The sequence below is a fragment of the Fonsecaea nubica genome (genome assembly GCF_001646965.1).
Source record: "Fonsecaea nubica strain CBS 269.64 chromosome Unknown Scaff4, whole genome shotgun sequence".
NCBI classification, from domain to species: Eukaryota; Fungi; Ascomycota; class Eurotiomycetes; order Chaetothyriales; family Herpotrichiellaceae; genus Fonsecaea; species Fonsecaea nubica.
The window spans coordinates 97940-112781 of record NW_019173677.1 but is presented as its reverse complement, the minus strand read 5'-3'; the positions used below and the strand labels follow the sequence as shown (position 1 = coordinate 112781).

At 53.1% G+C, this 14842-nt stretch overlaps 6 protein-coding genes across 6 annotated transcripts; 4 read left to right on the top strand and 2 right to left on the bottom strand.

The window, feature by feature from the left end:
* Positions 1–757: 757 nt before the first annotated feature.
* Positions 758–2568, top strand: AYO20_00966 (hypothetical protein; the record flags this gene model as incomplete). Its single annotated transcript, XM_022639273.1, has 5 exons — positions 758–1002; positions 1076–1152; positions 1206–1484; positions 1536–1704; positions 1761–2568. 5 exons carry the CDS (start codon positions 758–760, stop codon positions 2566–2568), a joined length of 1578 nt encoding a protein of 525 aa, XP_022504581.1.
* A 1399-nt stretch (positions 2569–3967) lies between these two features.
* AYO20_00965 (hypothetical protein) lies at positions 3968–5923 on the top strand (the record flags this gene model as incomplete). The annotated part of the gene is made up of 1 exon (XM_022639272.1): positions 3968–5923. One exon carries the CDS (start codon positions 3968–3970, stop codon positions 5921–5923), a length of 1956 nt encoding a protein of 651 aa, XP_022504580.1.
* A 1110-nt stretch (positions 5924–7033) lies between these two features.
* Positions 7034–9033, top strand: AYO20_00964 (hypothetical protein; the record flags this gene model as incomplete). Its single annotated transcript, XM_022639271.1, has 3 exons — positions 7034–7130; positions 7404–7697; positions 7766–9033. 3 exons carry the CDS (start codon positions 7034–7036, stop codon positions 9031–9033), a joined length of 1659 nt encoding a protein of 552 aa, XP_022504579.1.
* Positions 9034–9373: 340 nt separating this feature from the next.
* On the bottom strand, positions 9374–11042 carry AYO20_00963 (subtilisin-like protease; the record flags this gene model as incomplete). Its single annotated transcript, XM_022639270.1, has 2 exons — positions 9374–10489; positions 10665–11042. 2 exons carry the CDS (start codon positions 11040–11042, stop codon positions 9374–9376), a joined length of 1494 nt encoding a protein of 497 aa, XP_022504578.1.
* A 555-nt stretch (positions 11043–11597) lies between these two features.
* AYO20_00962 (hypothetical protein) lies at positions 11598–13142 on the bottom strand (the record flags this gene model as incomplete). The annotated part of the gene is made up of 1 exon (XM_022639269.1): positions 11598–13142. The coding sequence occupies one exon, from the start codon at positions 13140–13142 to the stop codon at positions 11598–11600; it is 1545 nt and encodes a 514-aa protein (XP_022504577.1).
* Positions 13143–13749: 607 nt separating this feature from the next.
* On the top strand, positions 13750–14533 carry AYO20_00961 (hypothetical protein; the record flags this gene model as incomplete). The annotated part of the gene is made up of 2 exons (XM_022639268.1): positions 13750–14080; positions 14181–14533. 2 exons carry the CDS (start codon positions 13750–13752, stop codon positions 14531–14533), a joined length of 684 nt encoding a protein of 227 aa, XP_022504576.1.
* Between the last annotated feature and the right edge of the window lie 309 nt (positions 14534–14842).

The following is a 14842-nucleotide window of genomic DNA, read 5'->3' as shown; positions in this document are numbered from 1 at the left end:
AATATCGTCCGAAGAAATACCTGCACAGTGTTCTGTTTGTCGCAGGGCAAGCTCGGCTGCGGTTTCCTAATTCGGATGATGAGTACATGGTGAATGTACGGCATGACAAAGAGCGGCCGCTGGCGTCTCCTTGGGCGGTATATCTCGGGCGAATAGTAAGCAGGTCATTCGCTTCGTCACATCGACCAAGAGATAAAGACACATGCTCGCTCGCTCATTAGACGGGTCGACGAGGGAAGTTGCATAGTGAAACGGAGTCGAGATTCATAAAAACAAAGGCGGAGGAATTTCCAGGACGGTACATTTAGAGTTTGCGCAATTAGTCCTGATTGGCTATTGTGGATTGTCGTCCCAGCACAGCGGAATCGCCCTCCGCGCACCTTCGACAGATCAACATCCTCCACCCTCCTCTTCTGTTCCGCTGGGAGACGTCTTCAAAGCGGTCTAGACTCGGAGTTGCCTAGCTACACATCCTTCCAACTCAGGGTGATTGCCATGAGACTGGAAATACCATCAATTTACGTAACGCTGTGTCGTTACTGGCCTCGTGTGCGAGGAATGTAGCCGCGTGTCAACCCGTTTCTCCGTGGTGGGTAATACCCCAGATCCACGAGGCCAAGAGATACAGATATGCCTAATCACTGGTGCTCTCACTCATCCGGGGTCGTGTCTATCGGGATGAAGCATTTAAGACTGCTTGGGGCCCCAGGTGGTGGGACTGTGTCCATTCGAGGCACTCCAAACGCTCACAGGCAGAATGGACATTGAAAAGCTGGCAAGGAGGAAAGAGGAAGTGGAGACAGTGCCACCGGTCAACAGGCGGTCGCTCAATGACGAACAGTTGCTCGCTGCCCTGGGCCACAAGCAGGAGCTGCAGCGGGATTTCTCGATATGGTCTCTTGGCTCCTTGTGTCTCTGCTTGATGGCCACGTGGGAGGCACTGTCATCAGTTGTTGCTGCCGCCTTGATCAGTGGTGGTGCACCTTGTCTCTTTTACAACTAGTATGTTTCGACTTTCGACGGATGAGTCTCGATATTTTGTCCCACTGGCTTCAACTGACTGACAGAACCAAAGCATTATATCCTTCGCGGGCACCGTGGCAATTGCCCTCTCACTTGCTGAGATCTCCAGCATCTGGCCGACGGCGGGAGGTAAAGAAGACTCCATTCCTCAAGCACCGTGAGACACGACTGACATTCACCAGGCCAATATCACTGGGTCGCTGTCCTCGCACCACGAGGCTCGAGAGTCGTCGCGTCCTGGTTCACGGGATGGATCTCTGTTGGAGGTCAAATCGTCCTGACCGCATCCGCAGCCTTTGCAGCTGGCCTCCAGTTTCAAGCCTTGATCACACTGAATCATCCCGACACATATGTCCCCCAACGATGGCAGGGAATGTTGTTTTACTGGCTCGTCTTGCTCTATGCTGCAGCGGTAAATATCTGGGGTTCGAAGATCCTACCTCATACCAACCTCGCCTCTGGTGAGCATGAACGCAAATACTCCCGCTTGGCTACACTTCTAACATCCCTAGGCGTCTTGCACATCCTCGGGTTCGTCGCCATCTTCATCGTGCTTGGGGTCATGGCGCCCAAACACTCTGCCGATTATGTGTTTGCCCAGGTGTCGAATTCGAGTGGCTGGAGTAGTGATGGAGTTGCATGGCTCATTGGGCTCCTCAGCTCAGTCTATCCATTTCTCGGGTATGTCTTTCCGTCTCGTTCTCCCGTCGTCATCCACTAACCAGATGGTGATGCAGGTATGATGCAGCTGCACATCTTTCCGAAGAAATGCCCAGGCCAAGTCGCAATGTGCCAATCGCCATGGTCGGTTCTGTCGTCGCCAACGGCATCATCGGATTTGCATATTGCCTGATGCTCCTGTTCTCTCTTGGTGATCTACCAAGCCTCCTCGAATCGCCCACTGGCTTTCCCTTCATGCAACTATATCTCAACGTCACCAAATCCCCTGCCGGAGCAACCATTCTGTCGTTGGTAATATGTCTGATCGCCACTGCTGCAAATGCTGCAGGTCTGACATCGACGAGCCGTACATTCTGGGCCTTTGCACGAGATGAGGCGACTCCCTTTGCGAAATACTTTGCGCATGTCGATAGCAAGCTCAAAGTCCCGGTGCGGATGATCGTTCTTGTCTCAGTGCTCCAAGGATTGCTGGGTTTCATCTATCTCGGGAATACCACGGCTTTCAATGCCATTCTATCTATGGCAATCATCGGCATGTATCTGTCTTACCTGCTGCCAGTCGTCTACATGGTCATTTACGGAAGAGTGAAGCTATCCAAAGACGAGTACGGACCTTTCAAACTCGGCAAGTGGGGAGGAGTTCTCACCAACGTCCTTGCAATTGTGTGGCTCATTTTTGCCATGATCTTCAGCACATTCCCAAACTTCCAGCCAGTGACCGCCCAGAATATGAATTATTCGACCGTGGTGCTGGCTGGTTGGGTTGGGGGCGGCGCTTTGTACTACTTGTTCAGAGGCAGGAAGGTTTACACTGGACCCGTGATCGAGACGGAGTCGTCAGTGTTGGCTGCGATCGGAGCATAATGAAAAGTTACATGAGTCAAGATGCCACAGCGCCACCAGCGCCGGTTAGGAGCGTAACTCTTCAAGCGACGTTGCCCACAACCTAGACGTTAGCCAGAGGGCGACAGAGTGTTTTCTAGCGAGATGTCAGCCCACAACCCCGAACTCTTCGGCCGTGACCGGAGGCAAACTGGTGCTTGTTGTTGAAGAGTATCTAGCGGCTATCGGCTCGAATCTCTGGGAAGTTCCATCTAAAGGAAAAAGTCGCGCACAACCGACCTAGGCTCAGCGATTGTGTCAGAAGACTGCCCAGTCCTGCATGGAAAGGATCTGGCCAGCTTCTATCAATTTGATAGTAAGCTTCTGTTTTCTCTGAGTTGTGAATGGTTGGGAACACAATATGAGCACAGCATCTCTTATTCCTCCTGTTTTTAAGGGCGCCGAAGGATGGTGTAATAGGTCGACAATGTCACAACACAGGATTGTGAGCTGGCTCTAATGTCCGTAATGGGCATACAGTGTAGGAGACAATCATGAACGGTGGTGATGTTTGAGATGGTGAGGATCAGGTTCGCAGGTGGCAGGCTTCGAAGCTTGGCGCAGTCGCAGTCGCAGGTGCAGGTGCAGACGCAGGCGAAGAACTCATCTCCGTACCAGCACCAGCACCAGCACCAGGCCACAAAGGTCAACTACACATTTCTCTTCAAGCCACTGTTTGTTTGTGGGACCCCATCCCATACTCGTACTTCGACCTCTTCGAAACACCGCATCATGGCATGTGAATCGTCAATTTTGTTGGGGTCTTATCCATGGTGAGGAAGTCAACAGCGCGATCCAAGTCATCAATGCCCAGATGCTGATCACAGTCAATGATGCATAGTCTCTTACTCTTACGCGTACCTGTGCCCCGCGATGCAGTTCGAGACGAAAAATGGATCTGAGAACATGTGAAATATACATAGGCCTATCATGAAAGAGGAATCCCATGGTCTCCGTCAGAGAATAGCGAGAAGCTAAAGACCCAGTTCACTCATCCAACCCCCTCCGGGGTGGCCCTATCAGCTTAGCTTGAACGAGGAACTGCACCCGCTGTTAAGCTTTTCAATATTGTTCTTATTCTTCCACCAGCTGCTCTCTTTTGGGCATTTTGGGTCTCGACCGTCGGCGGGCACCACTTCCACGTCTTGGTACACTCGATTGACTGGTCACGATCCAAGGACAAGAAATTCTCCCCCTCTTGCAGACTCCCAGAGAAGCAAAACTCTGTTGTGTCGTTTATCGCCAGTCATGCCACGCCCCCAACGCCGCTCGACCCCAGATGGTACAGATGCCTCAAGACCGCGACATCCCACCTTTATCATTCCGATAAATTGTCTCTGTGGCCCATTCAGATAATGTCTCATGCCTGCTATCCAGCCATATGGAAAAGCCCCCTCTTCAGCCGATCTCAGAGGTATCGCAAGATCCTTTGACCTTCACCAACAGCCTTCCTTCGCCAAGTTCCAGTCGGTCCTACCCCAAGTTCGGGCCTCCTCGACTACGACAACCATGGAGGCACTCAGTCTCAACCGATGGGTTAGGGTTCGCATCGCGGACGACACGAGAATTCAAACCTGACCGCCAACGTCGCCGGCTGTTGGCTGTGGGCCTCTGGCAATGGTTCCTCACGCTGCTGCTGTGCGGCCTCTTGGCTGTCTGCCTCGGAGTCTTTGGAAACCTCTTGTGGATGACGGTAACACAAGTCAAGGCCTTCAACGCCCTCATTGTGCTTCTTTCGCTGTTTCTCGGGAACAACCTGACCAGCTCACTACGAGAATACGCCATGATGATGCGGTGGAGAATTCTGACCGAGAAATACCGGCCTTTGAAAGAATTCGATTTATTGTTGCGCTGTGACAGTTTGCGAAAGGTCGCTCGATTATTTTTGACTGCAAGGACTCCAGGAAGAGCCTGGTTCTGGCTTAACACGACGCAGTGGCTTTGTGTCTTGTGGCTTGGAATCAACCTCGTGGTGCAAATCCTCGTGGCCTTGCTAGGATTGACGTACAACCTCAACACCTCCAACATTCCAGAACGTCGATTCGGGACGATGAGCATCACTGATTTGACCGTCATCCGTGACATTTGGGGAGCCAAAGATCCCACCTTTGATGCGCAGTTGGGATCTGCAAATTACTTTGGGATTCAGGGTCAGGACTATTTCTTCGTTGATGGTAATCCGCCTGGGCAGGGGAGTGTTCCGAGTTATGGAACACCTGGCACTCCAATGATTTACGGCAACCAAGACTGGAGTGTCATGACTTATGTGTTTCAAGACCAGAGTCTCCAAAACCCTCAACTCACCTTGGTGTCCCACCGCAATGTCAGTGTGACGGGCGATTGTCGACAACTGCAAGTCATCGAAGGCGGTAATGGAACCAGTACTTCCGTTACTTACCGTGACGAGGCTGGAGGGCTATCTACTTTCGACGTGGAGCATGTAGGACCAGGCGCAATGACGTACGTCGGTGTACTCAACTCTACCTGTGGGCCGCGGTGCACGGAAGTGTTGGCGCTGCAGAGCGCCAACGGCAATACAATCCCCGAGGCAGCATTCTTCAGGTGCCAAAACACGGTATCAGAGGTGCGCGGGACCAAAGAATATATTGATTCTGGTGAACCCGCGGAGTCGTTTGAGTTGTCAGACCAACAAGCAAGGATTGTTGCCGGAGCAATCGGCTGGTCTGGGTTCAATTATACCCGGGACGACATGTACCAGTATGTCCGATACAACACGGAGACGTACTGGAGCCCCGACATTCCTGCAGATGCAGACATGATATCCCAGCGGATCATGGAGTTTAGCGTCGAAGCAGTAGCCGCCATCGACTACAATGGGCCACGGCGAAATGCATCGGGGTGGTACGCGGTTCCTGCGCAGGTGGTGAGTGTGGAGTGGCGATGGTCAGCGTCAATCTTAGGACTCCTGCCGTTTGTTCAACTGGTGACATTGTTGTGTGTCGTGACCTGGGCCAACTCGGCCGTCATTCGCGACGACAACTTGCTGAGCGCCGCACGACTGCTGCGTCCTATTGTCGAAAGGTTGGGCGACAAGGGCTGTTTGCTGAGTAGCTACGAGATCGCGGAGGAGCTGTCGGAGTTGAGGGTGAAATACGGGTGGAGAGAGCCGGGCCCAGACTTCGTATTTCGAAACGAGATTGACGGCGATGTCATCCGGCATGTTGATATTTTGGACGAGCAGGAAGGGTTTGGCATACAAGGTCCTATGCCAGCTGGTCGGTATGACGGACTTGAACCCGATAGACAGTCCACGCTGGATAGGGGGAGAGATCTACTGCTACAGAGGAGGCGCGGACGGCGGTCTTTGAGTTTATGACATTGTTAACGCCTAGAACGTGTGACGCTTATAGATATCTTATATTAGAGTGTAATACTATTTCTTCGCAGAGCTAGGATTTCTGGAGGGTTGCTTCCCTTAACTAGTCAGTCAGTCATTTAACCGATCTCTGGGGAACCCCCATAGGGGCTGTGAGTAGAAAGTAGGACCTTGACATATATACGTATGTGGTTGTTGTCTGTGGATATAGGCGTGCCAGGACGCGAGATCAGCCGATCTGAAGGGCCCGATCGCACTGCTGCCCAATCTCTCCTTAGAATCTCTCCTTAGATGTGGCGCTCGTGGCCGATCAGATACGTAGATGCATGGTTGGACGGGACCAGGAAGCGAGGGGAGAGAGGGAGCCAACTGGTACATAGCTAGTTCGCTATAATAACACCATCGTCCTCGGTATATAGTACTAGACATGTACCGAGTAGACCACCCCCGGCTTTGGCTTCAATTAGTAGCACTAGTAGCATTACTAGGTAGTAGCAAAAAAGACCAGACGACGTCATGACCTTATTTTCTTTCTCTTTCCCCATCCCGCCTTCGAGCTGGGTTGTGAGCCAGCTCCCACTTTTTATTTTCTGGCATCATGCCGTGCATGTCCAAATGCTGTATATACATACAACCACTCAGAATAGCCTATAGTCAACGCCGGACCGGCATCATGGTGGTTGTGGTTGTTGCTACTGTTGTTCTTGTGCGCTGAGTTCTCTGCGAACCAACCAACCAACCATGCCGATGAGCTTCGATTGCGACTTCGACTTGGACATCGCCGTTTAACCAGCCTATACAGTCTTCGTTCAGGAATGTTGAGTTACTTTCTGTCTTTTACAATTTTAGCTTGTTTCTTTACATTGTTGCTTCTTTGAGCGGACGACGACGACGACGACGACGAGGAGAGAACTATTGCTATCGAATATACCCGAAGAGAGTCATAGAGTCATAGAGACGAGAGACGAGAGACTCATCAAGTCAGAAAAACACGCACGCCATTCCTTCATCCGCCCTCTGTCTGCACTACCCCGAAGAACAAATAAGGGCTTCAGAGACTCGCCTGTCATCGCCAAAGACATACCGTTCAGAGACCTGGCCGAGAACAAGATGCCGGGAATTTTCAGTCTGAGGAAGGTCATGGACAAGCAGACCCAGGTGGTCATGTTCAGTTCCACGGCCATTGCGCTGTATGGGTACGATCAAGGTAAGAAAATGGAATTGGCAGAAAAGAGCCACAGTTTCGTTGATTTCTCAGGGGTGTTTTCCTGGTTGTTTGTCGAATGCCTAATGCCTCCTACGGGTGGATGAGTATGGAAAGTAGTGTGCCCATGCCCGTGTCAGCGAAGGGCTCGGACTGCTTCCTTTTCAAATGCCAGACAAATCTCCTTCGTATACCGCGTGTGCGAGTCTTTGAGAGAACGGTACCTCGTACAGAACGCGAACTGATATCTGATCTCTGATCTCTGATCTCTGCTAGGAATGATGTCCCTCATCAACACCAACTACAGCTACCTCTACACCATGGGCATTGCCGGGAACTCGGCCCTGGTCGGGCTCGTCGTCTCGGTCTACTATTTGGGATGTGCTCTGGGAGCCGTGTTGGCGTCGCGCTTTGCAGACGCAAAAGGCCGCAAGCCAGCCATCTTCGCGTGTCTGGCGACCGCCAGTCTGGGGAATCTGCTCATGTTCGTCGCGGGGATGGGCCACACGAGCCAGCAGGCTGCGCTGGCGACGATGCTGTCCGGGAGGATTGTCATGGGACTGGGAGTCGGTACGTAGGACGCAGATCTTCAAGAACCTTGGAACTTCTTTTGACTGGGCCTCCCCCTTTTACAACAGGAGGTATCGACGCAGTCGTCCCCGTGTATAGCTCGGAGCTCCAAGAAGACGACGCCCGCGGGACGGCGCTGGCGCAGGAATTCCAAGCCAACATCTTCGGCCTGAACATGGCATACATCCTCAACGTCGGGGTCACGCACGGCCTGGGCAAGTGGAACCAGTGGGCGTGGCGCGTGCCCATCATCGTGATGCAGATCTACCCGGTGCTGCTCCTCGCGGTCGCGAACCTCTTACCCGAGACGCCGCGGTGGTGCGTCCTGCACGGCGACAACGAGCGGGCCAAGCGCAGCATCGCCCGGGTGTTTGGCCAGGACCAGGTCGACGAGCGCATCGACGAACTAACCAAGGCGCACAAACGGGAACAGGAAGAAGGCACCATTTCGTACGCCGACATGCTGTGGCCTGGCGGGTCGCAGTTCCACCCGACCGTGGTGACAGTCATGGGCCAGGTCAACCAGGCTCTGACAGGCTACGGGGCCGTGTCGGTGTTTGGGGCCCAGATCTTCCAGCTGCTGGGCTTCGGCGTGGCCACGGCCGAGTTCATCACGCTGGGGAACTACGTGTTTTACTTCGCCATGATGACCATCGCGTGGGTTTTGATCGACCGCGTCGGGCGACGCAAGCTGATGGTCGTCGGGGCCTGGTGGCTCTCTGCCTCCTTCGCCCTGCTCACCCTGCTGGGCGGCCTGGCGTATAACCGCCGTGCCCTCTCCATCCCGCTGCTCGCGACGGGCATCCCCGGCGTCGCGGCGCTGTACGCGGCGACGGCCGTCTTCGGGATCTGCTGGCTCGTGCCCCCCTGGCTGGTGCCCACGGAGATCTACCCGTCGACGGCGCGCGCGCAGGGCGCCGCCGTCAGCGTCGTCGTCTGGGGCCTGGCCAACTTCGCCGTCACCCTACTGACCCCGATCGGCTTCGACCGCCTCGAGTTCTATCTCTTCCTCGTCTTCGCCGCCACAAACGCCCTCGCCGGCCTGTGGACGTACCTATACTGTCCCGAGTCCGGGAACAGGACCTTTGAGGAGAACCAGGAGTTCTTCAAGGCCGCGGCCGAAAGGGGCTCGTGGGTCGTGAGCCGCGCCATGGACGGAGAGTTCAAGGTTCTGCCGCAAAAGGAAGTCGACGACGAGGACGATGACGAGGAGATTATTGCTGATGGAGAGGACAGTGGAGGTCGAGGGATAAAGAGAACGGAAAGGAGAAAGAAGGCAAAACTAGATGCTCACGAAGAAACGACCCCTTTGCTGGGCAGGACGAGTACACGGTAGAGGTTCAGACGGGATGAGAGAGTTTTCACGCACTACGACCGCGATGAAGCCATGGACATCTTGCACAACGGGCCATGCAACCATTCGAAATGAAGATTCACGTAAACACATCTTGTTGATAAAGCATTCTGATTGTATGTCAGGAGTACCAATATATCTCAAGTACATGAGCTCAGCCTCCCGCGAGAACAGGGGGAGCTATGGTTACCAGTCCGACCAAATCTAGGATGAAACCACCTGACCCCGTCCCAGACCCATATTTGCCCGAACAATGTGCCCTTGCTTTCAACGCACAGCTGAAATGCAGGACCCTAGAATTGGAGCAGTTCATGCAAACCATCTAAGACTTCTCAATCAGAGCCTCAAGTTCGGCCGCAATCTGCTTCAGCTCGGCCTTCAGCTCGGAGGCCTTCTCGGAGAGATACGACTCAGCGTTGGATTGGCGGAAAGTGTAGCCGCCATCGCCAATGATCTCAGTGTAGTTGGACTTGCCACCACCGTTCCATGCGAGGATGTTGGCAGTGTCAGAGGGAACATTGGAAAGAGCACCCTCGGTAGCGATGGAGATCATGTTTGCCTTCATCTGCTTGGGGGTGATGGCAGCAACGGCATATGCGGAATCGCTCGACGGTTGAAGAGACAGGAAGTAGGCAAGGAGACCGCAAATGTGAGGGGAAGCCATAGAAGTGCCAGAGATGATGTTGGTGGCATACTTGCTGCCAATCCAGGTGGAAAGAATGTTGAGACCAGGAGCAAAGATGTCGTTGCAGGTGCCGTAGTTGGAGAAGTAAGCACGCTCATCGGCCAAGGTGGAGGCACCGACCGTGATGGCCTTCTCAGCGGCAGCAGGGGAATAGTTGCAAGAATCGGCGTTGTCGTTTCCGGCAGCGACGGCAAAGTGAAGACCAGTGTCCACGGCGGCGTTGACGGCAAGATCCAGGACTCTGGACTTGCCACCACCCAAACTCATGTTGGCGACACTGCCCTTGAAGCCCTTCTTCTTGCCCTTCTTTGCGGCGCTAACGGCTTCGGAGTGGGCGTTTGCAGCCCATTCGACGCCCTTGACAACATCGGACATGGTGCCAGACCCATTCGACTTGAGGACCTTCACGGCGTAGACATTGGCCTTCTTGGCGACACCGAATTTCTTGCCGGCGATCGTGCCAGAGCAGTGTGTACCGTGTCCGTTACCATCCACATCTTCATCGCCAACGGGGATTGTCTTGCCCCAGCTGGCGCGGCCCTCAAAGTCCACGTGCTCGATGTTGGTACCGGTGTCAATGACGTAAGCGTCGACGCCCTCACCGCCATCCGCAGAGTAGAGGTATTTGTTAAAATTGCCAAAGCCCAAGGCTTCACGGTGAGAGATACGGGCAAGGCCCCAGGGAGCGTTCTTCTCGAGCGACGGAGTCGAATTCATGGTTCGGACCTCGGAGTCACGCTCGATGTATTCAACCTAAGCAATCAAGCACGTGAGCTTCGGACCAATACACCAAAGTGCGGAGAGGCACGGAGGGAAAAGTAGCTTGTGAATACGGGGAAATCATAGCAATATCATCGTATCGATGATATCGAATGGGCGCAGGCCATCTGAAGACCGAAGAGCGGAAACGAGGGGGATAGGAACTTACATCCGGGTGCCTTCGGACCAACTCGATGACTCCTTCATCGAAATGGCCAGCATAGCCCAAGAGGCCGCCGGGAATGTTGTAGGTGTGTCTCAACCCTTCAAAGACGGTCTCATCCGACATAGGAACTTGGCTGCGTTTCCGAAGCTCCAGCTTGCGGGACTCGTGTGACACGTGGGCATCCTGAATCCACGAGTGATGGGCGCTGGCATCTCGCTCAGTCACATGCTTCTTGAAGATAACCATGTAAGAGTCGGGAATCTCCTTTGCATTGGACGAGGAGATGACAGGAGCAGCATCGTTGTGGATGGTGTCGACGAGGATTGGCGAGCCTGCCGCCAACAGTGGGAGGAGCGATAAGGCGAATGCGTAACCCTTCATGATGAAGATGGGTTGACAGCCGCAGGGAGATGAGATAAATGGGAAAGGAAAAGGACAATAGAAGTGCGAGCTTGGATGAATCAAGCTGCACAGGAGATGGGGAAAGTGAAGGAGTCGAAGGTGATGATGAGAGTGATGGGGAGGATGGTATCTTTAAGGAACCAAGAGAGATGGGATAAGAGATACAGTAGATGATGCCACAGCCACAAGTGGACGCATGACTACTTGCCGCACTACCGCCTAAACCAGGCTGCCACTTACGCAGCTTCGGGCTAGACCCAGTTGTTGCCGGGGAGCTTGGGGGTCCGAGTGACTGCTGGCAAGGAACGGCAAGGCACTTTGGCCGGTTGCGGATCCCGGAGGACCCTGAACTTATCCACGGGTCCAGATTGGCTGCTTTCATCCATGTGCCCCCATCACGCATCACGCCCCCCGTCTCGCCCATATCTCCACCCCCAACACGTCAGCGGGTACCTGGCACGGAGAACATCCCTCTGTGTCTACGAGGTACTCAGTACAAGCATCCATTGTCTCCTAATCTCTATCCCCCGAGTTCTAGCATCGACAATTCTGTTCATACCACTCCTGGGCGGGGGGCATGAGAAAATCATTTACAACAAATCTCCCAAGCACAACTCTGGCATCACCCCACCTGATGAGTCTGTTTCCGAGGGCTTGCTCGGCAAGCTGCTGATGGAACCACTCCCCGTTCCTATCGTTTCCCTGTGAGTACTGGTACCGTAAGTGCTCTTCGCAAAACGAGCCTATAAAGAGTATCCAGAAATGTGCATCTTTGTACATGATCCGTTCTGTTCGGGAGCAGCTCGAAAACGCAGATTGTATTCTGGTAAGAAGGGCCGGGAGAATGATGGTCGCGCTGTCGTGAACATCAATACAGCCAGATTGCGAGGTGTCGCTGAAGCTCTTTTGGAAAACATATAACAGAGCCAGCGCGAGAGCAGCCTCGGTATGCCTCCCGCCTTCAGACAGCTCGTTGAGATTCTCGATCTCTAGGAGATCGAAATACAAATCCAACAACCTGCTTATGTGATATTCGGACTTGGTGGTAACCCAGTGGAAGATCAACCGGGCACGCCTGAGATGCTCGTCATTGTCAGGGGGCATTGGAATCTTACCGATGTTGAGGACCCGCCTGATGTGACTGAAAGCCTCTCGAAGCTGAGGACTCACCACACATTCAGGTACAGGTACATGACCTCCCCGAAGATTGGGAAGCAAGGGTTCTGCCGAATTCCATGTAGTAGCAACGATCTGAGGCATCCAATTGAGGTAATTGAAAATCGGTCGTCGGAGTTGAAACAAGGCTGAGAGACTGTCCCCCCACAAAGCTATACCCAGGACATCTTCACCCCCTTGGCATTCTGTGATAGGTAATTGGTTGGTAAGCCAGAACAGAAGCCTTGCATGGACGCTGGCACTATGGGTGTCTCCGCTTGTCGTAGCTTCACGAAAGAGCGCTTTGACTTGATAGATCAGAGTCATGCTAGGCTGGGAATTCAGTGGCTTATCCTGCAGGGTCTCTCTCAGGCCTGCCAGGATCCTTGCCTTGAGCTCTAGAGAAACTCGATGGAGTTCTTGTGCCCTCTCTGACGGAAGAAAGCGAATCATTAGTGGCAGTATGCTGGCCACAGCAGACCAGAACGTTCCCACGTCTGCAATAAAAAAAGACCAGATCCATTCTGCTGCCATCGTGCCAATTGTGCTGCTAGTCCCTAATATGGGACAGTTTCCAGGGCTGTTGTCCTGAAAATATGCCATGTAACTCGGTGACCAGCACCGATTGAGATGGAACCGGACAAATGAGACTGCTTGGTTCACAATGGGCGACACTGTGATCATATGGGAGTTGAAAGGGTCCGAGTTGCCCCTGATTTCGAGAGGCAGTAGGGAGAGACTACGAGCCAAGTCCGGAGCTTGACTGCTGCCCGTATCGTCATCCTGCTTCTTCTGCTTTTGTCGCCGTTTCCGGTGAACTCTCCTAGAAATGTGGGCCTTGCATGCAGCGTATTGGAGTTGCTGTGATACTCGATCCCTAGGAGACGAGGTCAAATGCACAAACAGGTAATCGGTTTTCTCCATGGCCGATGCTGAATGTTCTTCTCGGACTCAATAAGTCAGGGGGGCGATTGGAGGCTTTGTACTGGAGCATTCCGTCCTCCGTCTCGGACGAGATCCAAGGGGAGTCAAAGGGTTTCTCGCGAGCAAGCGTGGCTGTTGCTGACCTCGTGTTGTAGAAGAGTAGAATGGTGAGTGGCTTGGGATGTTGTGTAAGGCTACACTTGCAAGCCCTAGACTAAACCTCTTTGAGTTATACCACTAATGTCATGATGGTTTAACAAAAAACGGGGCTCCGTCCTGCTTTCCCCCTGTTGGCCTTGCCAACACCTTCCCATGCCACTTCTCGGTCGAATCCAAGCTTGAAACTAGGCGGCTGCGATGTGACTGTGGGGAGTCCATCATGAGCAAAGAAGCATGCGACGACGATTTGCAATCCGGCCGACCATGAAGGTCAGCAGCTGTTGGGGTATAAAAGTCGAAGGGGACCAGCCCAAATCCTAGATCCTGCGCAAAGCTCTTCTATCTATTCAATTACCTCCAGAGGTATACATAACGGCGACACCTTTGGTCTTCTGTGACAAAGCTTTCTCCTACTCTTGCCCAAAACACTTGGTCCTCCTTCACCAAGATGGCTACCAGTACACTAAAGCCTCTGACGGTCTACGGCCACTGGGGAGCGCCCAACCCGTACAAGATACGCATCATCCTTGAGGAACTTGGTATTCCTTTCGACTGGCGCATTGTCGAACTTGCCGATGTCAAGTCCGAGTCGTTCACCAAGGTCAATGTGAATGGCCGCGTGCCCGCAATCGTGGATCCCAACACTGGAATAACGCTGTGGGAGTCTGGCGCGATCATCCTATATCTGATCGACGAGTATGACAAAGATGGGAAGCTGTCCTACAAGAGCGCTCCTGAAAAGTACCTACAGCAGCAGTGGTTGATGTTTCAGGTTTCAGGTTAGTCCCCTCGACGCAGACTCGATCTGTGTTGCCACAAAACACTTCCCAATCACGTTCCTGTTCCAGAGTCAGTGGCAAGTAATTGATCCTTCTATAGGCCAGGGACCATACTTCGGCCAAGCCATCTGGTTCACAAAATACCATCCTGAGAAAATCCCAAGCGCCATCACACGCTACGTTGATGAGATAGAGCGGGTTACTTTCGTGCTTGATACTCATCTCACCACCACGAAGCAAGCCTATCTTGTGGGGGATACATGCACATATGCAGATCTGTCGTTTATCAATTGGGCCAATCTCGCAAAGGACTTGCTGAAGCATCTGGGGCAGGAGAAGCGGTTGGATAAGTTTACAAAGTACAACGAGTGGATGGAGCGGTTGGCAAGCAGAGAGGTTGTCAAGAGCTTGAATGAAGACATGGAGAAAGGCAGGAGAGAACATGGGCTCTAGTAAGCCACGCACCATATGTTCCGAAGATTTTCAACGGGAAGATGCTTTCTCAATCTCAATTGTTGTCCGCACCCACGAATCCAACTCCTTCGGGTAGTGGGTGGCAGAGCCTTCCTTCGTGGCTTGCAAGTTATCGGACGCCTCGCTTTGGGCTAGACTGTGATGTCGCGGACCGACCGTGGAAGGGGACGTGAAATCAGGCTGCGTTCATTGTGAAGTATCCCAATCTTGATTCATTCCAAATCGCCACGTGAGAGTGTTACATCCCTGTGAAATCTTGATCGGTGCCTCCTTTAGGGAGTTACATCT